The 23,440-nt window shown below is 53.6% G+C and overlaps 3 protein-coding genes and 1 long non-coding RNA gene across 6 annotated transcripts; 2 read left to right on the forward strand and 2 right to left on the reverse strand.

Annotated features, from left to right (window-relative positions):
* Positions 1 to 2,534: 2,534 nt before the first annotated feature.
* On the reverse strand, positions 2,535 to 12,053 carry C2CD2L (C2CD2 like). Of its 2 annotated transcripts, none has more exons than XM_041772579.1 (14): positions 11,118 to 12,053; positions 9,082 to 9,177; positions 8,593 to 8,712; positions 8,312 to 8,422; positions 8,103 to 8,219; positions 7,898 to 8,009; positions 7,647 to 7,755; positions 6,811 to 6,875; positions 6,592 to 6,719; positions 6,326 to 6,500; positions 5,536 to 5,637; positions 5,279 to 5,415; positions 4,906 to 5,191; positions 2,535 to 3,639 (listed from the first exon to the last, which is right to left on the reverse strand). In XM_041772579.1, exons 1-14 carry the CDS (start codon positions 11,469 to 11,471, stop codon positions 3,428 to 3,430), a joined length of 2,124 nt encoding a protein of 707 aa, XP_041628513.1. In that variant the 5' UTR covers positions 11,472 to 12,053; the 3' UTR covers positions 2,535 to 3,427. The 2 variants fall into 2 exon arrangements, with proteins under 2 accessions (XP_041628513.1, XP_041628514.1); XM_041772580.1 differs by having other exon boundaries at positions 5,279 to 5,412; positions 11,118 to 12,047.
* Positions 12,054 to 14,026: 1,973 nt separating this feature from the next.
* LOC121499742 lies at positions 14,027 to 16,316 on the reverse strand. 2 transcript variants are annotated; one of them, XR_005990224.1, is made up of 3 exons: positions 16,027 to 16,316; positions 15,640 to 15,868; positions 14,027 to 14,061 (listed from the first exon to the last, which is right to left on the reverse strand). It is a non-coding gene; the product is annotated as an uncharacterized LOC121499742 (long non-coding RNA). The 2 variants fall into 2 exon arrangements; XR_005990223.1 differs by lacking the exon at positions 14,027 to 14,061 and having other exon boundaries at positions 15,558 to 15,868; positions 16,027 to 16,307.
* Positions 16,317 to 16,637: 321 nt separating this feature from the next.
* DPAGT1 (dolichyl-phosphate N-acetylglucosaminephosphotransferase 1) lies at positions 16,638 to 21,186 on the forward strand. Its single transcript, XM_041770790.1, has 9 exons — positions 16,638 to 17,011; positions 17,317 to 17,437; positions 17,611 to 17,824; positions 18,078 to 18,224; positions 19,238 to 19,322; positions 19,669 to 19,857; positions 20,171 to 20,258; positions 20,419 to 20,574; positions 20,657 to 21,186. The coding sequence occupies exons 1-9, from the start codon at positions 16,851 to 16,853 to the stop codon at positions 20,720 to 20,722; spliced, it is 1,227 nt and encodes a 408-aa protein (XP_041626724.1). The 5' UTR covers positions 16,638 to 16,850; the 3' UTR covers positions 20,723 to 21,186.
* Positions 21,187 to 21,328: 142 nt separating this feature from the next.
* Positions 21,329 to 23,238, forward strand: LOC121499741 (histone H2AX). Its single transcript, XM_041770794.1, has one exon. It carries the CDS (start codon positions 22,011 to 22,013, stop codon positions 22,440 to 22,442), a length of 432 nt encoding a protein of 143 aa, XP_041626728.1. The 5' UTR covers positions 21,329 to 22,010; the 3' UTR covers positions 22,443 to 23,238.
* Positions 23,239 to 23,440: the final 202 nt, after the last annotated feature.

The raw sequence follows: 23,440 nt of genomic DNA on the forward strand, positions 1-23,440 counted from the left end.
CCCCAGCCCCGAGGTTCTTTCAGATTCTGCACCACACCAAGCCGCTTTTTATCTTTCCTGCCTTGTTCTTGCTGTTTCCTCTGCCTGGTGCCATCTCCCCCTTCCCTCCCTCTGACATGTTTTTGACTGACTCCTACTCAGTCTTCTGGTCTCAGTGAAAATGCTTTTTTTTTTCCCCCAAGAAGTCTTCCAGTAAGGGAGGGCAGGAATTGTATGTTCTTCACCTTCATGACTCCATTACTTAGCCTAGGGGCTGAAACATGAAGGGTTCAAGACATATTTGTTCAATAATGTACTTTAGTAAAGTTCTTTGGGGGTCGAGATTTATTTTGTTGCATTTTTTTCTAACCTAAAAATAAGCCTGTATGACTCATAATCGGAAAACACGAAATGTTCAATATGAATAAAAGATGCTATTAAAAATAACAGTAAAATCAGAAATTTGTGCATAAACTTGGTTACTGATAGTTATAGCGTTCCTCTTTTAAAAGAGGGTTCTTGGGATCCCTGGGTGGCGCAGCAGTTTAGCGCCTGCCTTTGGCCCAGGGCGCGATCCTGGATACCCGGGCCACGTCGGGCTCCCGGTGCATGGAGCCTGCTTCTCCCTCTGCCTATGTCTCTGCCTCTCTCTCTCTCCCTGTGACTATCATAAATAAATAAAAATTAAAAAAATAAAATAAAAGAGGGTTCTTAAAATATAATTCAGAAGTAACAAAAATATATTTTATCGTCATTCCTTCAAAAGCACATTGCTATAGTAATATACAAAATGCAAACCTTTTAATTCAGATTTCCATCACTGAAGATGGTTCTTAGCTTTAGTTTAGCAATTGCATGAAGAAAAAGTTCATCCACAGAGCTACGTTGACTCCATTTTTACAGAGCAAAAATTTCAGGATAGCTCTGGGATCCACATGTCTCCAAAATCCAAGACCATGTCTTGCTGTCTAGCATTAACTTCCATCTCAGTCTGCCTCTCTTGAAAACAAGCTATAATTTTGGTTGGATAATTCAGACACATCCTGAGATTTGTTCTTTAAAAGCTGCCACAAAAATTTAAAGCATAATTCATACTCATCAAAGGCTGTGGCTCTCTTCTCTAAGTGTAAAATGGATAAAGTTGACCAAATAATGTTTTGTATTTCTTTTAGGTTAATTTAAAAAACTTTTTGAAATATGATCAGGTTCTTTACCATAAAATATGTTGCTCCACTGAGCTCTGGGCAGCGCAGCACTAGAAGCTGAATACAGCTTCCAGTTACCATCTACTCAATCTGCAGATCCAGTGGGAATCTGAATACTTGCCCTCCCATCAACACAATTTTCTTGTAAAATTTCAAAATCAGTGTGTTAGGCTATCTTGGCATCTTGGTAAATAAGCTGCTCTCTGTGAGCCATTAAGAGTTGCACTTCTTAGATCAGAGGAAATAGCTTGGTAAATCTCTTGAGTTTTCATGACCTAGAGTTGGATCTATCACTATATACAAATTAACCAAATATCCATATTTTGTCACTCTCGCTAAATATCCTGTATTTGGTGACTAGTATGGACAGGGCATGGGAAATATCAACAGTTCCATGCTGCCTACCCAAAGGCATGTGTCCTAAACCACCTGTGATGTAAGTCAGTCAAAATGGCTGAGGCCTGAGGTGATCTGAATGATAATCAAGGCCACTATTCATTTTAGGGATGAGGAAGTAGAGGTCCAGAAAGGAGAAGTCATCTATTCAAGGTCACCTGGTGTGTCTGGGGCACACTCAGGCTTTCTGTCCCCGGCTCAGGGGAACAGAATTTAATTTGACACCTTGCAGCAGCTTACCTGGTCCAAGTCCTGAGCAAGGTCTCAGAGAACAGGAACCGAGGGTGTAGATTTTGCTAGTACCCATAACTCCCTGAAACTTGCCTACATTTAGGAATGAAAGACTTTTCAGGATGATGAAACCCTTATAAGATTTCCCCCTCCCAATCTGTTTCTTCTGAGGTAACAGCACTTATTTAGCACTGATCACATGCCAGCAGAATTGTAAGCACTTACGCTTACAACTTACACTTAATGCTTATTTATGGATTTAGCCACAGCCAAGTCATACTATCCCACTTCCCATTTTACAGATGAAAAAACAGAGGCATTCTGTGGTAACATAACTTGCCTGAGGTCACACAGGAGGAGTGTAATTACGGTAATTAGAGGAGTTGAGACTCAAATCTAGGTTATCTAGATGCAGAGTCCATGCTTCCTGTTGGATTCTATTATATCCTGGAAGGAGCAGCCTATTCAAGAAAGGAATAAAAATGCCTGTACTAGTTGATTTTTTTTTCTGACTTTTTTTTTGCTACAACTTCACCCTCCAAAGACTCAATCTTCCATCTTCTCTCTAATGTCTCTTCTTCCCTGCAGGAGCTTCTTAGCAGACCCAATGTGTGTCATCTACCCCACCTTGCTACCTGAGCCCATCTCTGATCTTCCCACCCCACCAATAGCACAGCCCTGCTTCTCACTCACCTTTCAAAGGATAACCAGTTGTCCAGTTTATAAACTCCAATTTGACTTTAATTTAATAAATTAAATTCCAAGCCATCACACAGCAATGGACATCATCATCTCCCAACACACAGAGGTGTAGCCCTACTCTTGCTTCATCATCATCATCATCATCACAGTCTTTAATAAAGCCCCTGAAGCCATGTCTCCGGGGAAGGCTTCCACCCAGCTCCTGGCTCCCTCCTTCCATCAGAGCCACTGCTCACGGAGAAGGCATCAAGTACAAAAACAGTAATAAACAGGAGGGAGGGATGAGGAGCAGGAGGGGAGGCAGGGAGGTGGGGAGTACCTGCCCCCCATCCGGGGCACCGGCCCGGCTTTCTGTGAGCTGCCAATGTCCCCAGAGGCAGACACTGGTGCTGGTCGGAGTGGGGACCTGAGGGAGACATGGGAGTCCTGTCCCAAAGGGAATGAATTGCCTACCCTCCTGGGACAGGAAAGAAGGGTCACCTGGGAGAGATGCCCTCTCTCATCTGTTCACTGAGGGTCCCGGACCACACATATAAATAGAAAAGAGAATAAATAGGGGAGGAAGGACCAGCTTGAGGAGCTGAGCACCCTGGGACTCCTCTGAGGGGCCAAGGTCAACAGCAGGCAGTAGGTTCTGAGGAATGCCCACACGTGCTAGGACAGAGCCCTCCTCTTACTCCCAGGCATCCACTCCCTCTACCGTGTCTTCAGCAACGGGTGCCCACCTCTCTCATGCTTCCCGTTGCAAGTACCCTTCCAACTGGTCCCACAGCCCAGGGTGAACAGGGCTTCCTGGAACCCAGAGGGCTTCCCTGGCCCAGGCTGTTGGGAATCCAGGAAGGGGAATGGAAGAGGAATGGGGGTGATCAGAGAGGACTCCTGCCCTCTCCTAGCTCAGGAGGTGAAAAGGGCCCTCAGAGCTGGGGACTGGGATTGCCATTGGCCTTGGGTTTGGATTTGAAGGAAAAGCGCTTGATAAGGCGGCGGGAAAAGCTGCCAGCCTTCTTTCGGACACTGGGTGTGGCCGTCGTGTTGGAGAGGTCATCGTGTGATTGGCTCAGACCAGCTTCCTTCTGTCGAGGCCTCCGGCGGAAGATAAGTTTAGTGCCACTGCGCAGGAAGCTCACTGTGGGGGGAGAGGGGAGGCTGAGGCAGAGACAGGGGCATGGCAGGGGTGGGGTGAGGTGGGGAGCAGAGGAAGGACCAAGCGTGGAGGGGTTGTAAGATACAAAACAGAACCAGTTCCTTTGCCTAAAAGCCAGGCTTCCTTAGGAAAGAGTGGAGAGGCAACACATGCCTTTTATCTTTCCTGAGGAAAAAATGGCGGTGCTCATGGGATTCTGGGTGCACTCCCGACTACTGCTGCTGAGGAGCAAGTCACGGGGTGGCTACTCTGCGAGGCCAGGCTGACCACGGGGCCTCTTTCCTACAGAAAGACAAAGGCTGAGCTGAGGGTATTCTTAAAAGCCCATAAAATCATGTAAGGACGAGGTGGATGGGCACTGACTCGTTGACCAGATGCCAGCATGTGAGCAGGAAGCAGTGCAGCTGGAAAAGTTCAAGGAGGTAAATTCAGGACCAATATAATGAGAAAAATGCAGACATAACAGGCTTTGGACTTAGGAATCTCATTATCCCAAGAAGTGAAGCAGGCTTAGGTCACAGTTCAATACGTTTGTGGTTGATAGAGTCACGGGCAGAGGGATAAAGATGTACGGAGGCAAGCCCCTCATCCTTAGAGGTTAGAAAAGCAACACAACCCATGGCCGTCTACCCATGGGCCAGACGTGTCACTGCCAAAAAGACACTCCTAGGGACACCTGTGTAGCTCAGCAGTTGAGTGTCTGCCTTCAGCTCAGGTCGTGATCCCGGGGTCCTGGAATCGAGTTCCTCATCAGGCTCTGGACAGGGAGCCTCCTTCTCCCTCTACCTCTGTCTCTGCCTCTCCCTCTGTGTCTCCCATGAATAAATAAATAAAATCTTAAAAAAAGAAAAGAAAAAAAGAGGACACTCCTAGAGTCAACCCAGGGTAGGACTTCTACTCATAGGTAAGAGTGCAGAATCGAAAAAGGGAAAGAAAAAAAAAGGAGAGGAAGAGAGGAAAGAAGATATGTGCTTAGACCTAAGGAGGAAGAAAAATGGAGGTAAAGGGAAATACTTTGGCATCCCTTCCTGCCACTGGTGCCTGTCAGATCCAGGCCAGGACCTTAGGCAGTAAGTTCCCCTGCTCCACTCTGGCTTGGCTGAAACAGGCTGGGAACTCTGGGATCCCTTAGAGGAGGAAGGAGAAGGTGAATTGGGTTGAGAATCCCATTCCCCTAAGTGTCTAGTAGGACCCAGGTCCTGATACTGGTTATAAAAGAAGGGGGTGGGCTGCCAATATCTTCCCCACCTTTGTGATCCTTGAGGCTGCGGGTCTCCAGCGCACCAGTAGACCCTGTTTCTGACTCAACATCATCCACAGATGGCCTCTCAGAAATGTCCGAACGTGTTGTCTCATCTGCTTCCTGGACGCTGGTGGGACTGGAGAGGGCATCGAGGGGTCCTGGGGACATGGCTGGTGGGTCTGAGGGCGGGGAGGAGGGACCTCCACTGGCTCCTGCATCGTCCTGCATTGAGGCCTCCAGGGATGCCGCATAGCCCAGAGATAGTGCCAGCTCGTCCTGAGCAATGGGCACCTGGCAGGAGGGACACGTTTTAATGGGAAGGAGTGACCCATCAGGGCTTTCTCCCTATCCCAGCTCCTCTCCTCAGAGCCATGTTACCTTGGAAACGCCAGAGATGATAAGAGTGCTACGCTTGGTGGGTGTCTTTTTGGCTGCCCGCCCGCTGGGCTCTGTGAGCTGGCGAATCGCTGTCTCCGCTACAGGGTCCAAACCGTTGGAAAGGTGGCTCTCCCCTGCTGGGGGTATAGAGGATGGATAACCTGACTCCTCCCTGGCTTGTGTCCCACGCAAAATGGCTTTTTGGCTCTGGGGCCCCCGTCCCCGCTGACACTCAAACCTCCCAATCCCCCACTCACGGCTGCTGCTGTGGGAGGCACTGCTGGGGCCACTGCTCTCACTCAGCACAGTCGTTGTCTTCTCGGTCACCTCCACCTTGGACGGGGATCGGGAGGGGGAGTCTGGTGGGTGGGGGAGGGTCAGTGAGCTGGGAGGTGCCTTAAAGTGGCCCCCACCCCCTACTGTCTTTATGGAGATGCAGGCTTTGGCTGACTCAGAGGGCAGGGGTGATTAATAAGATTCCATGGGGGCAAAAAGACACCACAGGAACCAAGGGAGTATGGGAAAGTGCTGGGGGGGGGGCACCAAAGGTGTGGGAGATGCCATGAAAATGCTGAGTACACAGAGATGACCTAGGGGTCCCCTGGGGGCAGGGGGAACCTTGTGGGACCCCCAGAGGTGGGGGAAATGTCATGGAGGGGTCCTGGGAGTAGGAGAAGTACCACAGAGGCCACTGGATTTGTTGTTGGATCCCAAGGGTGCTAGAAGGTTGGGGCGGGGGACAAGTAGGCAGTTGGGGGCGCTGGGGGGGGGGGAGGATGGCAGGAGACCTGTGAAAAGACAGCGAGGAAGCAGGGGAGGTGGAAGAGCAAGAGTCCTGCAGGAGGGCCTGGCAAAGCCAGGATGGAAGCAGGAGAGGGAGTGGAAGAAAAGGAGGGATGTAAGGGGAAGTCTGAGAGACAAAGATGATGAGGAAGATGTGGCTGGAATACAGGAGGAGCTGGAATCAGGGCTTCCCTTGCCCTTCCCTGTCCCACATGGGTCTGCAGCCAGGGGCCCCTGGCTCCAACCAGGCTCCTTTTTCTTTACCTAGTTTCCCTTCGACACGAGGCCGGGACTGGACAGTGGTGACTGTGGTCACAATGGTGCCATCAGGCATGATGGTCCGGTCTAGCTCGATCTTCTTGGTGGGCGTGATGCTGGGTCGTGGAGTGGAGGGAGTCGGAGTGCCCAGGTTCCGGGGGGAGCCCTCCTCATACTGAAGCTGCCGAGGGGTGGAAGAGCAAAGAGGCAGCGCCTCAGAGACAGCCCTAACCCCTGTGTCCTCCCATCTGCCCCCAGGTTCGGCTTCTTACCTCTACTGCCATGGTGGCCACCAGTCCCAGGGCTTTCCCCGGCCCAGGGGTGAGTGGGCATACCTGTCTCCGGGACAGTAGTCTGGAAGGGGAGCCCACAGGCAGTGTGACCTGGCCCAAGAGTTCAGCTGGGGAAAGGAGGAGCACTGTGAGCTGGGCCCTTAACCAGACCCCCACTTAGAAGCCACCCAGAGGAGCTCCTTCCTGCCCCCTACTCACCGTCTCCACAGCTGCTGCTCCTCAGCACTTTGAGGGTCAGCTCCCGGCTCTGGGGGCCCAGATCCCTGTGGCCAAGAGGAGGTGGGGTGGGGTGGGGGTCAGCAAATGAAATCTACCCTCAAACTCATCACAGGCCAGAGGCAAAGGGAGACGTACATAAACAAGATGGAACAAGGGCTCCAATCAGATTAACTCTTGCCCTCCAAATACTCTTCCTGGGGCACCTGGCCGGCTCCATTGGAAAAGCATGTGGAAAAACTCCTGATGTCAGGGTCATGAGTGGGAGCCCCACGTTGGGTGTGGAGATTACTTAAATAAATAAAACTTAAAAACAAACCAATACTCTTTTCCCCAGAGTACAGGACAAGGCTCTGCTCAGTATGCCTGGTGCTCAGATCCTCCTGGCCCACTTGCCCTCCCTGTCTCTCTCTCTCTCTATGTCAAACTACCCCCTTCCCTTTGCTCAAGCTGTTTCCTCTGCCAAAAATGCTTTTCTGTCATAGCCTATTGAAATCCTATTCTTGCTGTAAGGTGTGGTTTAAATGCCACCTCCTCCATGAAGCCTACGCTGATCTTTATTTCTCCATGGAAATTCATCTCCCCCCACCACAGCACTTTGTGTAAATCTTGATTGGAGCCTCAGAGGTGAGGGTGCATCTTGGTCATGTTTGTATCCCTAGGACGTAGGCCAGGGCCTGGCATACAACAGGGCTCATACAGAAGTTTACTGAAAGCAGAGCTGATTCATGCCAGGACTATGCTGGAAGGGTTTGATCTTCAGCAAAACCCTTCCACCCCATGGGAGCAGGGGTGGAGGTGGAGGAATCACTCCTTACAGTGCCAGGTCCTCAGTCCACTCCACCTCGGGACCGGCGCTCATGGGTTTGGTCCACTTCTGTTGCACCGGGTTGTCGAGCTCAGCTACACAGCACAGTTCCCCAGTGCCTAGGAAGAACCAGAAATTAGAAGATGCTCAGAATCAAAGATGGGAAGCCACTGAGGAATAACAAAGCCACACCCTTGGCAGAGGGCAGGGAGCACCTACACCCAGAGCCTTGGCATTCCCCCAGTTGCTTCTAGCTCTCACCTTCCAACTCACTTCCCAGGTGAGATGCTCGAAGCTGCCGTAGGAATAACCGGGTGGGTCTGGAGATGGCTGGCTGTGCCTGGGGCACCACGGGTGGCTTCTCACTGGGTACCTAAGAGCAGAGGGAGGTAAAGGGAACAAGAATCCCAACATGGACACTGGTGACAGGATGCATACAAACCATCTGTTTCAAGGACCTACTTACCAGGCCTCCGGGGGCTGAGCAAGCCCTGAGGTTGACCATCATGGCTGGCTGGGTGCTGATAATTGCATCCTCGATCAATTCTTCAATAGTGGAGAGCTCCACTTGCTCCTCGCCTCTCTGCACGAGGAGAAGGAGAACACAGAGGTGGGGCCCCCATCTCTGCATCAGCCTCCCTGCCCTGCCTCTTCCTCCCAGCCCTGCGCCCTTACCTCCCTGGCCTGCAGCTTGGGAAGCACCGTCAGGCTGAGATCCGGGCGATCCGTAAAGGCCCAGGACACGAGCAGCCCCTGGTCTGGGATTTCCTCCAAGCTGACTTCCAGCTGGGGGCGAGGGACAACAGGGCTGGGGTGACTTGCCTCAGGCCTCCAATGACTCCCTACTCCCCAGGACCCTCCCTTCCCCAATTCTGAGGAAGCAAACTGAGAGGCTGAGGCCTCAAACCTCCCTGAACCGCCCCCTGCCCAACTCGGTTTCCCACATCCCCCTCCACCTGTGTTGGTGGCAGTGTCAGAGTGACGTGGTAGGTCTCCATGGAGACGGCAGCGGGGGACTGCTGGGTCACAGAGACTGGGAACATCACCTCCTCAGCAGAGAGCTGGCAATGCAGCACCTGAGACAGGCAAGGCATGGAGGCAAGGAGGGGGTCAGGTGCGGAGGCAGGAGGCTCAACCCTGTTTCCCTCTGCCCTATAAAGACTCCTCCCCGCATGGTTTTACTCAAGACTTCACTTCTTGGGGGTCACAAGCCCATAAAATAATTAAATAAAAGCCAAACGCTTTCTCCAGAAAAAGGCAGACATACACACATGGGCTACATTTCACATGTAACTTGAATGGGACTCTCAGACCTCCTGAAGCCAGTTCTTGGATCCCTAAGGCATTCAGAGATTTCAGGTTAAAAGCCCTTAGACTAAAAGGAACTCTTGGGATCCGGGCCCCTCCTCAGGTCCCATAGAAGACAGTGCCCATCAAACCCTTACCATGGTGCGGTCCGATTGGTCTACGCAGGTCACATGACTAATGCTGGCTCTGGGTGGGACTTGGAGCACCTCCTCAAAGGCGATTTGGATGGAACTCTGAGGGAGTAATGTGGACACAGGATCAGGTCTCTGGAGCTGCCCCCCACAGGACTGGTCTGCTCAGTTGCTGGCCGTGCCCTGGCACTGCAGAGGCCTCAGCTGCAGGCTGGCTTCTGGCCCCTCCTTGGCTCAGAGCTTTAGGACAGGAAGTGTTCCCCTAGAACCACACCTCTCTGGTGCCTGCAGTTGCTAGGGAGAACGAGGGAGCTAGAACACCTCAAAAACCAGTTTACCTTGAGTGGAAGACCCTAGATTTCTGCCCCGACCTTCCCTTTCATCCCTCCAACCTACCCTCAAAGAAAGGTGTGCACAGGGAAAAAAATAAAAAAGGTGTTGGTTGCTATGTACATATAACCGGGAAGAGAGCAACACTGCTGAGCTAAGGGTAAAGACAGCAGGGCCACTTATTCAAGACAAGAGCTGAAGAAATGAGACTTCCTCCAGATAAAGAGGATGCGGAGGCTCGAGGGTATGACCCTATCCATACTGTTGGGGTTGAAGACTAGCTCAGCATGGCCTTGGGAAACTTTACTAGAGGGACTGGGACAGAAAGCAAGCTCTGAGAGCTCAAGGGTCCGGGGCCTAGCTAAATCCTCAGGGCAGATAGCAGGGTGGTATTAGGCAGCAGAAAGCTGCTTAGCTTAGGTCTTGAAAGAGCTTCCTAATTCCTACAAGGCAGTGGAAAAAGCCTACCAAAGCACCATCCAGAGGGCAGAATCGGAAGAAGAATTGAGGAGGGGGCAAAAGCTGAGCTGACAGCCCTTCCTTGGGATTGGGGTGGGAAGAAACAAATTCGCAGGGCTTATATTCCTGGCAGAACAGGGAGTCCCAACTTCTCCGCTCCTGTAGCTGGCTTGAAGGCCAGGCACAGCAAGATGGGGACATAGAGGTTTGGAACCCCAAACTCCCCACCCCCAGCAAGGGAGGCCAATGTCCGGCTGAGTCAGCTGCCCTGAGGAGTCTCCTGACCTAGGGACAAGGTACAGGGAGAACTGGGTGGAGGGATGAGTTCAAGATGTAAATTAACAGATGCCATCTGGCTTTCTGCTGCCTAGCTGGACAGAGGAGACTGAGCAACTTCTTGTGTGGCCACTTCTGCTTCCAGGCATCTGGGGAGCTAGTAGAGTAGAGCCCTAGTGGGAGCTGGAGATGCTGAACCCTCTGAGCAGGGGGCTGATAGACAGTGAGGGTGAAGACAGATTACTGGGCCAGGATGGGAGAGGGCCCCATGACAGGGAGGCCTCTACCTCCCACCCCACCTCAGTCTTATGACCACGCTTCCTGCCCTACTTCCTGGGAGACCAGATGCCCATGGTGCAATGGGAGGAAGTAGGCTGGGCTGGTTTCTGACTGACCCTTAAGGGTCATCTACTGAGAAGAGCATGGACTGTTGATCTGCTCTCCACCTCAACACCTTTTCCTTAGTATATATGCGGCAGGTCAGCAAAAAGAAGGATGTGTTAGTCTGTATCAGTGAAATTACTAAGGGCTTGGGGATCTATCTGCCTAATCAGACCAGGGATTTGGGGCGTGAAATGTTAACTGGGTATGGTGGCATGAGGACCAGGCAAATTCCTTCTGCAGGTGCACCTGTTTCCCTTGTATCCCGGTTCCCCCAACACAACCAGCACCCAGCTACACGGAAGTGCCCTCAGGCCCTGGGATTAGCGTTGCTATGAGAACAGCAACTTGTGCTTGGGTTTGGAGCCAGAGAGTACCTCCAGCACAGAATAGAGGATTTGGGACCTGGCTAGATTTCTACCACCTCCAGCCTCACCTGCACCCTTTTCTGTAATCTCGGAGGGGAAGAGAAGGCATAGGGTTCTCCAGTTGGTCCCCACCCCCATCTGACCCTCCAGGCATTAGCAGTCCCTCCCTCCCTCCCCTGAAGGAAAGGCTGAGTGAGAGGACCACTTAGGTGCTCCTGTCCAACTCACCCCGTCCCTGCAGGCCTGCTCGTTCAGCGCTCGCACCCAAGCCCGTTGCCAGTTCTCTCGGAAAGACTTGAAGGCGAAGAGCGACGCGAGGAGGCCCCGGACGCCTGGCTCCTCGGGGGCGCCGGCCCGACTCGGCCGCAGCCGCAGCAGCGAGCGCCACACGCCCAGCTCCCGCAGGGAGCCCGCGGGCTCGGCGGCGAAGGCGGGTCCCGGCCCCCGGCCCCCGCGGGCCCGCGCCAGCCACAAGCCCCGGGCATACTGGAGCAGCCAGCCAAACACCGTGAGCAGCGAGGCGGCGAAGAGGACCAGCAGGGCCGCCCAGCCCACGTCCTGCTGTCCCCAGCCCGGATCCATGCTCCGCGCGGGCTCCGGTCCGGGCTCAGCCGCTGCCCCGGGGGAGCATGGCCCGGGCGGGCCGCGGGGCGGGGGCGGGCTCCCCCGGGGCTGGGCGCGCGGGCTCGGGGGCTCCGCGGGGCTGAGTGTCCGGAACTAGCGGGTGCCACAGATGGAGGACAGGAGTCCTGGGGGGTCGCGACGCCGGGGCCCCTCTCCGCGCGGTCCCGCCTCGGTCGGTCCGGCAGGCGGACCCGGGCTAGTCTCCGGCCAGCGCCCGACTCCTCCCACGGCGCCGGCCCTGCCGGACCCGGGCGGGGACTCGTCTGCAGAGACGTGGGGGCTCGCGGACCGGCACCGGCTCCGGAAGGGCTGCGTGCGCAAAGCTGACACTGACAACACGGCCGGCGCCCCGCCCCCACCCGCCCTTAAAGGAGCCGCACCCGCGCTGGGCGGGGCTTGGCGAGCTCCGGGCTCCGGCGCTCCGAGGAGGGCGGGAGGACGACCCAGACGGGAGGAGGTTCCGGGGTTGAAAAGAGGCGGGATCTTTGACCACACCGCCCCGTACCGAAGTCGGGGTACACCCCTTCCCCAGAGCTCACCGCTAGAGTGGCTTCACGCACTTGAGATACGGCCTCTGATTTCCCTTGCGCAGCTTAGATTTCTATAGTTCGGACGCGTGTGAGGTTAAGAAGGACGTCGCCCCCTTCTCTCAACACCCCCAGGTTCAACAGCTTCTTTGGTTCCCATTTCTTGGCCTAAGCTAGACCTTGGTTAAGTCGGTGCAGAGCATCCCTCCTAGATAGAGGTCCCTGGCAGAGGTCCAAGGAGATGCCAACCAGAAAGAACCTGAACCTGGTAGAGCCTCAGAATAGAACGTGGAACATTAAGCCCCCTCCACTGCCACCACCTCCCCTCCATTAGAAGCTAGGATTCAGGAACACCCTATTAACCTCCTTGCTAGTGTGGGTTTGTTCTGGAGAGATTTCCCAAGCCTGGGGCTGCTTCTGTTTTTAAAAATAATGTATTTCCATAGTAACAGCTCCTGCCTATGGAGCACGTGTAGAAGAGGTGGTAATGAGAAGGGAGCTGGCAGTGTAGCAGTGGACTATCAATACATTTGGCCAAAATATGTGACGCCATCCAAATATGTGATATCCCAGCAAGCACACACAAAATGATGCTATAGATACACTCTGGTCTCAGGATCCATCCCCTTTCCTAGATTTAAGGGAGTAGATTCCATCCCTATAGGACAGGGGCTTGTCATTTCCTTCTGAAAGAAGGGGAAGGAAATGCTTGCAACAAGATTCAAAGAAACCCCCATTCCCCAAGAGGCCCATCTTCTCCAGCTAAGTGCAAAGTGTTCAGCACACAGAGAGGTAACAGGGAAGGTATTAAGCTCTCTCCCCAATCCAGTCCAAGGAATGAGTACCTGGGAATAAACAATGCCTCCTAAAGTGTGGGGTTGCAGATCTAGGCAGAATCTGGCAGGTCAGCCACAAGGCTCCTGAGCCAGAGGAGGTGGTGGGGTAGACTGGGATGCTAGGGATTCACTCTAAGGAATGATGGGGAGATGGTTGGTGATGGACCAGCCTTACTATGGCCCTGCCCTGCTATGGTCACTGGATGCCAAAAATAATGGAAGATTCCTAGCACAGGTTTTTTTCAAAGTTTATTATTATTATTCTTAAGTAGTTCCTACACTCAATGTGGGGCTCAAACTCATGACCCTAAGATCAAGAGTCACACCCTCAAAAAAAAAAAAAAAAAAGTCACATCCTCTTCCGGCTGGGCCAGCCAGCTACCCCTAGAATGAGGGTTTCTAATCATAAGGGGAGGAAAAGACATGAAATGAAGGGAGGAAAGAACTCAGGGCCAGACCCAGGAGGAAACTGTCACTGGGCTAAGAGCTAGAACTAGGGAAGCAGGTTATATAAGAAGTAACTTAGATGCAAAGTTTTACTATGCAGACCTGCTTCCCCAAGAACTCTTCTTCAGGAACCCCTCCAACCTCCCAGGGATCTCAGTTCTCTGAGTTCATGGATTTACTTCCTCAACTCCTCTGCTGAGCACTTGATCCTGTCCTGCCAGACATTGCTTCACAATTTAGTTTCACGAGTCTCCCTAGTTAGTTCCACTATTCTTCCTTCCACTTGTTACTTAGATCTCTAGCAGTTACTTCATTCTCTCCCATACTTTAATTGGTTGTTCATGTTTGCTTTTCCCACTCATTAAGAAGCTGCTTAGGGGTGGGAACTCTATTGGGATGCCTGGATGGCTCACTCAGCTAAATGTTTGACTTCTGCTCAGGTCATGATCTTAGGATCTTGGGAGCCTTATGTCAGGCTCCCCACTCAGCAGGGTATCTGCTTGTCTCTCTTCCTCTCCCCCTCCCCCTCCCACTGCTTATGCTCTCTCTCTCTCTCTCAAAAAAAAAAAAAAAATCTTAAAAAAGAAAAAAGAATGTGGACCCTGTCGAGGTGTCTGGGTGGCTCAGCCTGAGTCTTGGGTTTGACTCAGGTTATGATCTCAGGGTTGTAGGGTTGAGCCTCATGTCAGGCTCTGTGCTCAGGGTGGAGTCAGCTTGGGATTCTCTTCCTCTCCTCCCCTAAAATAAGATGAATAAATAAAATCTTAAAAAAAAAAAAAAAAGTGAGGACCCTGCCTTTCAAAGATGAAAGATTCATCTCTCTTCCCTCATATTTAACCAAGGTGCTTTAATATGCTAAAGCAGATTCTTTGTGTGTGGGGGGGAGTACATTTATATCACTTTGTGTCCCCCAGTACTTAAAGAGTTTCACACAAATATAGTAGGGATTAGTAAATTCTTTGTAATTTTAAGAAGTCTAACAAAATATTCCATTATACATGCCAACACGAAGAGTTTCTATATTTTTTGCATCTTGAAAACTCATGCCATCTCAATGGAATGAAATGGGAGATCTTGGGGCTTGCTTTCAGCTAACAACTTTTGATACACTGATAGGGGAGAGGCAGGAAGAAAAGGAAAAAGTAACTCAACTGCCTGGAAAGAGCCACAGATAGGGTCTTGCAAGTGTTGTTGCCCCAGACTATCCAAAGCTGTCTCATGGACTTCTTAGGCACTGTAAAACATTTTTGGGATGGGCTTTGACAGGCAATGCAACTGAACAATAGATTGGCCTTGCTCACAGGGCCTCCTTGTAGGAGACACACACCTCAGATGTTGTCTACTCAACCCAAGAAACCATCAGAAGCCATTGACAACTCATCTGATCCATGAGTTCTAGGACCAGCGTTAGCATTTAGGCAAATGCTTCCAACTTTTACCAGGAAAGGCACAAAATTTCAAGTGTGGTCAAGTCCTGTGTTTGTTTCTCCTAATTAGTCTGATAATCAACTGGGCATTTATCATCACGGGAACAAAAATACTGAGATTATAATGCAAGTTCCCCAATAACCATGTTCTGGATATTGGATGAAGAATCCCTAGTGTGTTGTCTCTGAAATCCCCTCTGAACCCTGTTCCAGTGGGGGTTGTCAGGGGGTGGCTAATGATCTCTGGAGAAGAGTCAGAGGTTCCCAATGCTGGGTCAGGAAGGAAGATTTCTTAGGATTGAACAGCTAATAAAAAAAGGAAACAGATACACTGTCCCTGGAACCTCCAGGGAGTCTCAGCCTGCTCCTGATCAACAAGATTACTGAATGCTGCCTCCTCTGAGGCTCCCATAAGCTCCTCCTTTCCACCTGCTCCTAGAGTCTCACTTCCCCTACTTGGGAGGCCCTTCCACTCTTGCCACCTACTGAAACCTTTGGAGGTAATTACTCACCTCCCCTGGTCACAACTAATTTCTCTCTCCATGTGCTCCTATGGCCATTTATCTTTCTTTAAGACCCAGACTCATAGTGTGGGATGGTGCCTTGTAGACAGATAGCTCTGTGTCCTTAGCCCCACGGGGTTACTGTGTGGAATAGAAAACACTTGCCTCTAGGGAGTTTCCCGTCTAAGAGGCACAGATGCATGTGCGCATGCGCACACACGTGTCCGTGAACATGGGTAAACAATACCGGTGCAATTATAGTTACTGAAAATCTGGTGGACCACTATCAAGCATGTTACTGGGGTTACTTTATAAAGTATACTTCATACATATATGGTTCTTGTTGTTAATTAGAGCTGCCTTCAAGTAGAAGGGATATTTCACACCTGGTTTGAGAGACAGGAGAGAAGCTGAACTGTGATTTGCAAGGACACAGGTGCCACAAGCCAAAAGCACGGTGACCGAGATGAGGAACCCGGAGTGGGGGGAGCTCCTCAGGGCAACAGGAAGAAGCCACGTGTGGGGCGGAGGAGCCTGCTTTCCTCAGCTGTTTCCAACGCGCCACAGCCTCGCCTCCTGGGTTTGGGCGCTTGGCACCTTGCACTGATCCAGGACCTAGGAAAGTCGAGAACGCGGTTAAACCCAAGACCTGAGGGCATTGCCAGCCCCTACGGTGGGGAAGCGCCCCGCGGGGTTGCCCGGCAACTGCTGCCACTGCGGGGGCAGAAGGCGGGGGGGGGGGGGGGGGGGGGGGGATGATGGAGGCAAAGTACCTGCATCAAGGACAAGAAAAACATGGAGTGGGAGGAGTGGGAGGGACTTTTCAAGTGCCTAGGCTCCAGGATTTACTTCGGCTTCCGAGCCGTAGCTGCGTTCCCGGGAACCAGGCTGCGTCTACCTCGGCTTCCGACTACGTTGGCGACAGGTTTTCTCCGGGCCAGCGGGAGCTGCTCCTTATCCTCGTCCCTCCTGCCGTACCCCCGGCCTCCCGGAGCCATCCTCCGGGCTTCCGAGGGACCCCGGGGGAAACGCGGGATCCTGGCCCTTTAAACGGGACCTCCCGCGGCCGGCGTCCTAAAACTGACGTGGAACATGGAGTAAGCGACGTCAGACACGTGGGAAAAGGAGGTGTTCATCTTGGAACCGGGCAGGGAGTTTTTTCCGCTTTGGGCTATACACTTTTAACACGGTGTTAGCAAAGTATCCGTTTTGGTTGGTCTGTCTTTAATTGTTTTCCCAACACCCTCGTGGTGAGGACGCTCGAGTGAAGGACGCGGTTTAAAGTAACACGTCCCTCGCTCTGCCTGCCCGCACTAAAAATGGCCGCCGCCGGCTTCAAAACGCCGGTGGCTCTGCGAACAAAATCCGGGAGGAAACAGTGGGGAGGCAAGTGCGGCGGGGGACAGCCGAGGGTGCGCGCTAGAGGCTCGCGGGAGTCCTGGGGGCGCCTCAATTCAGAGTTGGGTTTTGCTCAGGCCGCTGTGGGAGGACCCAGCCTGTGCCGAGCGGCTGCTCCTCCCCGCGGGGGGCTCCGGGCTTCCGCCCAGCTCGCCCATTAGCCGAGGCGGCGGCAGAGCGGGGCCCCTGGCTGGTCATCATGTGGGCCTTCCCGGAGTTGCCGATGCCGCTGCTGGTGAATTTGGTCGGCTCGCTGCTGGGATTTGTGGCCACGGTCACCCTCATCCCCGCCTTCCGTGGCCACTTCATCGCCGCGCACCTCTGTGGCCAGGACCTCAACAAAACCGGCCGGCAGCAGATGTGAGCGGTGGCACCCGGGTCCCGGGGACGGGGCCGGCAGGGCAAGGGCGGGACCTGGGGTGCCTGACCCCGCGGACACGCAGCGCTAACCCCGCAGACAGCTGCGGGCTCTGGGAGACGAAGGGCAGCGCTGGCCAACTCTGGGAAGGGATGTTGCAGTACAGGGGACCCTCGGGTGTATCGGGGACTCCAGCGCTGGTGCCCTTCCACCCCACTTCCCCGTAGATTGCCGTAATGCTTGCTCCAGTGAGTGACCACGCCCCCTCTCCTCTCCCCCGCCCCCTCCCTTTGCTGCTGGGCCACAGCCCTGAGTCCCAGGGAGTGATCAGCGGTGCTGTTTTCCTTATCATCCTCTTCTGCTTCATCCCTTTCCCCTTCCTGAACTGTTTTATGGAGGAGCAGTGTAAAGCCTTCCCCCATCACGAAGTAAGTGGGTGAGTTGGGGGCGGTTGCTTGGGGCTGGGGCCTGGGAGCTACCTGGGAGAGTTGTGGTTATTAGGGTTTGGGTGAAGGGGCTGAGGAAGGAGCGAAGAGACAGGTGTTTTTGCAAGATGATGTGGGCGTAGGCTTGAGCGGTGACCTGCCCGAGCCTCCCCCAGTTCGTGGCCCTGATAGGTGCGCTCCTTGCCATCTGCTGCATGATTTTCCTGGGCTTTGCGGACGATGTACTGAATCTGCGCTGGCGCCACAAGCTGCTGCTGCCTACAGCTGCCTCGCTACCTCTTCTTATGGTCTATTTCACCAACTTTGGCAACACGACCATTGTGGTGCCCAAGCCTTTCCGGCCGATTCTTGGCCTGCATCTGGACTTGGGTGAGTAGCCCTGTGGCTGACGTCCCTGTGGCCCTTACTTTGGGGCACCCTTACCCTGGGAGATAATCTAGCAGAGCATCATTCCTGGTGCTCCAGATTCTCTTCCAAGTGTCCCCATCTTGTTCCTGTGTCTTCTCAGATCCGTTCTGTTGGTCCTTCGTCCAATCCTCTGTCCTCACCACTTTTCTCAGAAGAATATTCTAAGTCCTCATTTCTATGGATGGCACACTTCTTACTCTCTTCTTCCCCCCAGGGATCCTGTATTATGTTTACATGGGGCTGCTGGCAGTGTTCTGTACCAATGCCATCAATATCCTAGCAGGAATTAATGGCCTAGAGGCAGGCCAGTCGCTAGTTATTTCTGCTTCCATCATCGTCTTCAATCTGGTGGAGCTGGAAGGTAGGTGAGATTGGGAGTCTGAGTATTAAGGAAACTGCCTGATACCTGGCTTTGGGGAATTCAGGAAAAAATAAAAGCAATATATTAAGATTAAATGTAAAGAAAAACAGCTCTGTCATTGACAGCTGAATTGGCACTAATAGGTAGGCCATGGTCTTCTGCTGAACATAAACAATTTCACAGAACTTCACAATCAGACGAGGTCACTCTATGTCCATGATAGAGTAAAGCAAACCCAGATTCCTCCATAAACATGTCTGAGTATAGCCAGAACTGCATTTTGTGCATCCCACAAAAATGACTAGGATCTCCCTCTTCTGGCTAAGGTGAGCAATTGCTTCCTTCTGATAACTTGGTTCTACTTAGAGAAAACTAAGATGCTCACAGAATTACTTCCACTGACAGCACCCAGTCTTGGGCAAAACTTTGCCTCCTTCCTTTCTCCCCCAAATTACTCAAAACAAATCCTATAACACATCTTCCTAATACTTCCCTACTGAGGCATCCCATGGTTACCTATGGTGCGTGGTCTACAGTGTCTCTCTTGTTACACGTCAGTAAACCCAGCTTTGACTGCAGGTGTGTTTCTGGTGGTCTTTGGCTGATGGATATCAGTGCTTATTAAAACAAAATACTCTTAAAGCATTTAAACTTTGTAACGTGGCAAGTGTTCTCATGAACCATATTTTACAGTTGAGGAAACAGAGGGCGAGAGAATTTAAGTGTGTCATGATCAAGGTCACTCAGAAAGTAAAGCTAGTATTCAAACCTGGGCTGAATGATCTAAACCAAATTGAAGACAGCAACTCGTATTAGGAGGGGTTCATGAATGAAGTGGAATATTAGGAATTGCCTGAGTAACACAAAAGAAGTAGTGAGTTCTGGAATGGGACTTGGAAGAGATGGAAAGTATAGCTGGGGACAGAACTTGAGACAGAAATAGGACCCAGTTATGCAGGGGGAAGTATCTTATCAACTCATCCTTCTTTCCTTTTCTTCCCCTGCTTCCAAAGGTGATTATCGGGATGATCACGTCTTTTCCCTCTACTTTATGATACCCTTTTTTTTCACCACCCTGGGATTGCTCTACCATAACTGGTAAGTGGGCCATGTGAACATGTAGCAAGTATGGTCCTGTTGGTCCTGACCCAACTCCTGTTGGAGACGCTAAGCCTGCGCACACCTGTATTGAGTGTTTTCTGGATCTCTAGTTGGTAATATTCTTCAATTGCTCTCTACCCAGTTGCAGTTAGAGACAAGTGCTGTGGAGCCCCCAAGAAGAGATGAATTCAGGGCTTTGGGTTCTGGAGGCTTGTCGGAAGAGCTGGAGTTTCCTCCGGGCCAGGACTAGAGTCAGGGCTAGTCCAGGGTTTAGGGCGTGTAATATGAGAGAAAAGACTGATAGTGCCTCCTGCCACTGGCTCAGATCATCTCCCCCACACAGGTACCCATCACGGGTGTTTGTGGGAGATACCTTCTGTTACTTTGCTGGCATGACCTTTGCCGTGGTGGGCATCTTGGGACACTTCAGCAAGACCATGCTACTCTTCTTCATGCCCCAGGTGTTCAACTTCCTCTACTCACTGCCTCAGCTCCTGCATATCATACCCTGCCCTCGCCACCGCATTCCCAGGTAGCCACTTTGGGGCTTAAAAGGGACATCTTAGCTTTTTCACTTGGGATGCGTAAAGCCAGCCTTCTGCATCTGCTGTGTAAGGGGAGTGGGCCCAAAGGAGGGCTCTTTCCGTGCAATTAGCCCTTATAAATGACAGAGCACATTCACCCACATAATCTGATCAGCTCTGATCACACAGTGGTAAGCAGAGCCGGAAACAGATCTTCAGGTTGTCTGATTCCACTTTCGGTACTCTTCCTATTAATTGACCGCAGTGTGGAGAGTTCTTGGAGTAGTGGCCCAGTCACATAAAGCTCTCTTCCCCCTGCAGACTCAATACCAAGACAGGCAAACTGGAGATGAGCTATTCCAAGTTCAAGACCAAGAGCCTCTCTTTCTTGGGCACCTTTATTCTAAAGGTAACAGGGTAACAAGGAGGTAAGGCTCTAGGCCACCATCCGGAATTCAGGGCCTGGGGACCCTCGGCTTGCATCAGATCCAAGGGGAGCCTGGAAGCATGAAGCAGATCCCCCATTGCTGAAGCAGGGTTGAAGTTCTCTCCACCTCTGGCCCCTCCAGGTAGCAGCGAGCCTGCGGCTAGTGACAGTGCAACAGAGTGAGAATGAGGATGGTGCCTTCACGGAGTGTAACAACATGACGCTCCTCAACTTGCTCCTTAAGGTTCTTGGGCCCATGCATGAGAGAAACCTGACTCTGCTCCTGCTGCTGCTCCAGGTGTGGTCAGGGAAGGGCTTTCCTGGCTCTGGTCTCCCTTTCTCCATGGCTCTGACTCTGGTGTGTTTCTTTCTCCTCACAGATCCTTGGCAGTGCTGTCACCTTCTCCATCCGGTACCAGCTTGTCCGGCTCTTCTACGATGTCTGAGTCCCCCAATCCTTGCCCTTCACTGCATAGTCTGCAGGGTTCCTGACTCAGGCCTGCCTCTTTCTGGGCCAGGCACGCTTCCGGGCCCAGGCCTTTCTCACCTCTTACTTTTCTCCAGATTTTGTACTTAGCGATTCCGTTCCGCTGTGATCGACATCCTGGGCCTGTCTTGCCCTGTACTGACTGTTGATTGGACTTTGCCTGTGGCTTTCTTCAACTTGCTGCTCTCCCTCTCCATCCCATCCCTGCGGCCTCTTGAAGTGGGATACTGTGCTTTTATGCAGTTATCCACCACTCGGACTCTCGAGGAATATGTTGGGCCTGGGGATAGAACCCTGGCTGGGGAGAGGGACACAGGCTCGAAGATCACTTGATTATTTGACCATAAATTAAGTATTCTGATTAGTAAGAGCAGATTGGGGGGCCAGGTGCTCCCAGTGGTGACAATAAAGTGTTGTCTTTTTCTTGGCGTTCCTGTAAGTATATTTTGGGCATTTTAGGGTAGATTGGGAGGATTGGTGGAGGTACCTCCTCCAAGAGGATGCCTATCCCTCTGCCCATCTTTTTTCTTTCAGCACAGTGGGCTCCTTGTAACAAGAAGTCAACAGAAAGAACAGACTAAATAGAACACGTTGATAAACGCTGAAATCCTCATACTTCAGGTGGCAGGGAGAGCCCTAAGATTGGACTTGCCTGTTCTCTGGTGCCGAAGAGAAGTTTTTAGGGGGAGCAGCGGGAGGGGTTCCCATTTCTTCCCTCCCTCATTTCCCTCTGCAGGATGGGAGGAGGGAGAAAAGGAGAGAAGAATGACCAGACCAGGAAGGGAAGGGAGTGGTGTCGACCCCGTTCCTTTAAAAATCCCGGGCCCGCACAGATTTCCCAGAGGCCCTCGAGGTAGCTCAGACTCCACCCTCTTTGCCTTCCGGTTCTGGGCTCCAGCTCTAGCGTTTAAATCTGGCGCCCTTCGCAAGGATTGGCTACATCGGGGAGTGGTTGGCCGGCTGCGTGCTACCGCTCCTCCTCGCCTTTTTCCCCGGGCAAAAGGTTTTCAAATCGGGCCAATCGGCGGGCGCGCTGCCTCGGCCGTGACGCGTCACTGAAGGGTTAACTGCAACCAACCGGAGGTGGGTACCCGAGGAGAGAGCCAATCAGGAGGGCGCGGAGGTGTGCCCTGGGGGCTTATAAGGCCGGCCCCTGGGCGCGCGCGGCAGCAGTTGGACTGCGGCGGGCGGCTGTTCGTTCCCCCCTTCGAGGCGTCCCTCCTCACCGCTCTTCTACCTCGCGCAGCATGTCGGGCCGCGGCAAGACCGGCGGCAAGGCCCGCGCCAAGGCCAAGTCGCGCTCGTCGCGCGCCGGCCTCCAGTTCCCCGTGGGCCGCGTGCACCGGCTGCTGCGGAAGGGCCACTACGCCGAGCGGGTGGGCGCCGGCGCGCCGGTGTACCTGGCGGCCGTGCTCGAGTACCTGACGGCCGAGATCCTGGAGCTGGCGGGCAACGCGGCCCGCGACAACAAGAAGACGCGCATCATCCCCCGCCACCTGCAGCTGGCTATCCGCAACGACGAGGAGCTCAACAAGCTGCTGGGCGGCGTGACGATCGCGCAGGGAGGCGTCCTGCCCAACATCCAGGCCGTGCTGCTGCCCAAGAAGACCAGCGCCACCGTGGGGCCGAAGGCGCCTGCGGGCGGCAAGAAAGCCACGCAGGCCTCTCAGGAGTACTGAGGGGCGCCCGCGCCGCAGCCGGCCCCCCATGCCACCACAAAGGCCCTTTTAAGGGCCACCACCGCCCTCACGGAAAGAGCTGAGCCACGTCGGGCTCGGGGCGGGCGGCCGCGGCGCTCGGCTCCCCCCCGCCGCGTCGTCACCGCCGCCGCCGCCCGGCCCGCCCCTCCCCCGCGCGGGCTCGCCTGCCCTCGCTCCCGCCGCCTCCCGGCCGGAGGGCCGCCCGCTCGCCCCGCGCAGGGGCCCAGAGGGGGCCGGGGGCGCGCCGCTGCCCGCCGCGGCGCCAGTGACTCAGCCGCCCGGGCCGCGCTGAGGGCCGCGGGGAGGCCGCGGCGCCGCCTGGAAGAGCCGCTCGGCGCGCTGACGCAGGGCTGAGGTACGCGCCGGGGCCGGGCCGGGACTCTCCGGACGCCGCGGTGCGGGGACGACCCGTCACTGTCCGCCTTGCCGCCCCCTCGGCTCGGGCCGAACGCTTCCGCGGGGACCTGCCACCAGGGGGGAGGGGCGGGGGCCGGCGGTGTGCCCCGCGGGCCCCGGGACTGCAGGAGGCGCGCGCCCGCGGGGACCGCAGCCTGGCCCGCGAACCCCGCCGCTCGGCCCGCTCTCTCTCCGGCGACCTCTCCGCGGGCCACGCACCTCCGTACCAGCACCGGCCCGACCGTCCCCATCTGCACTGAGCCTCCGACAGCTTCGGAACTGGAATTTTGCAGCTATCCCCATCCAAGACTAGGACCCTACAGATTGAGGAGTTTCAGATGGACTAATTTTGTTTATTAAAGGATTGTTTTTTAGAAAACGCGGTGTCTGTTGTCATTCTGTACGAGCTGTAACACCCACGACTCTGTAGGCGGGAGGTGTACTGAGGGAGTGGGGGTCAGGGGGACTCGGACGATGGCCGGCCTGTGGGGCATACACACGGGCTAGCTGGGCAGGGACAAGTCCTAGGCTTCTCCCCCACTTAACTGGGTGCCCATTTGTTGTTGGAAATGAGAACTGCT

This window comes from Vulpes lagopus, chromosome 10, assembly GCF_018345385.1.
Source record: "Vulpes lagopus strain Blue_001 chromosome 10, ASM1834538v1, whole genome shotgun sequence".
NCBI lineage: Eukaryota > Metazoa > Chordata > Mammalia > Carnivora > Canidae > Vulpes > Vulpes lagopus.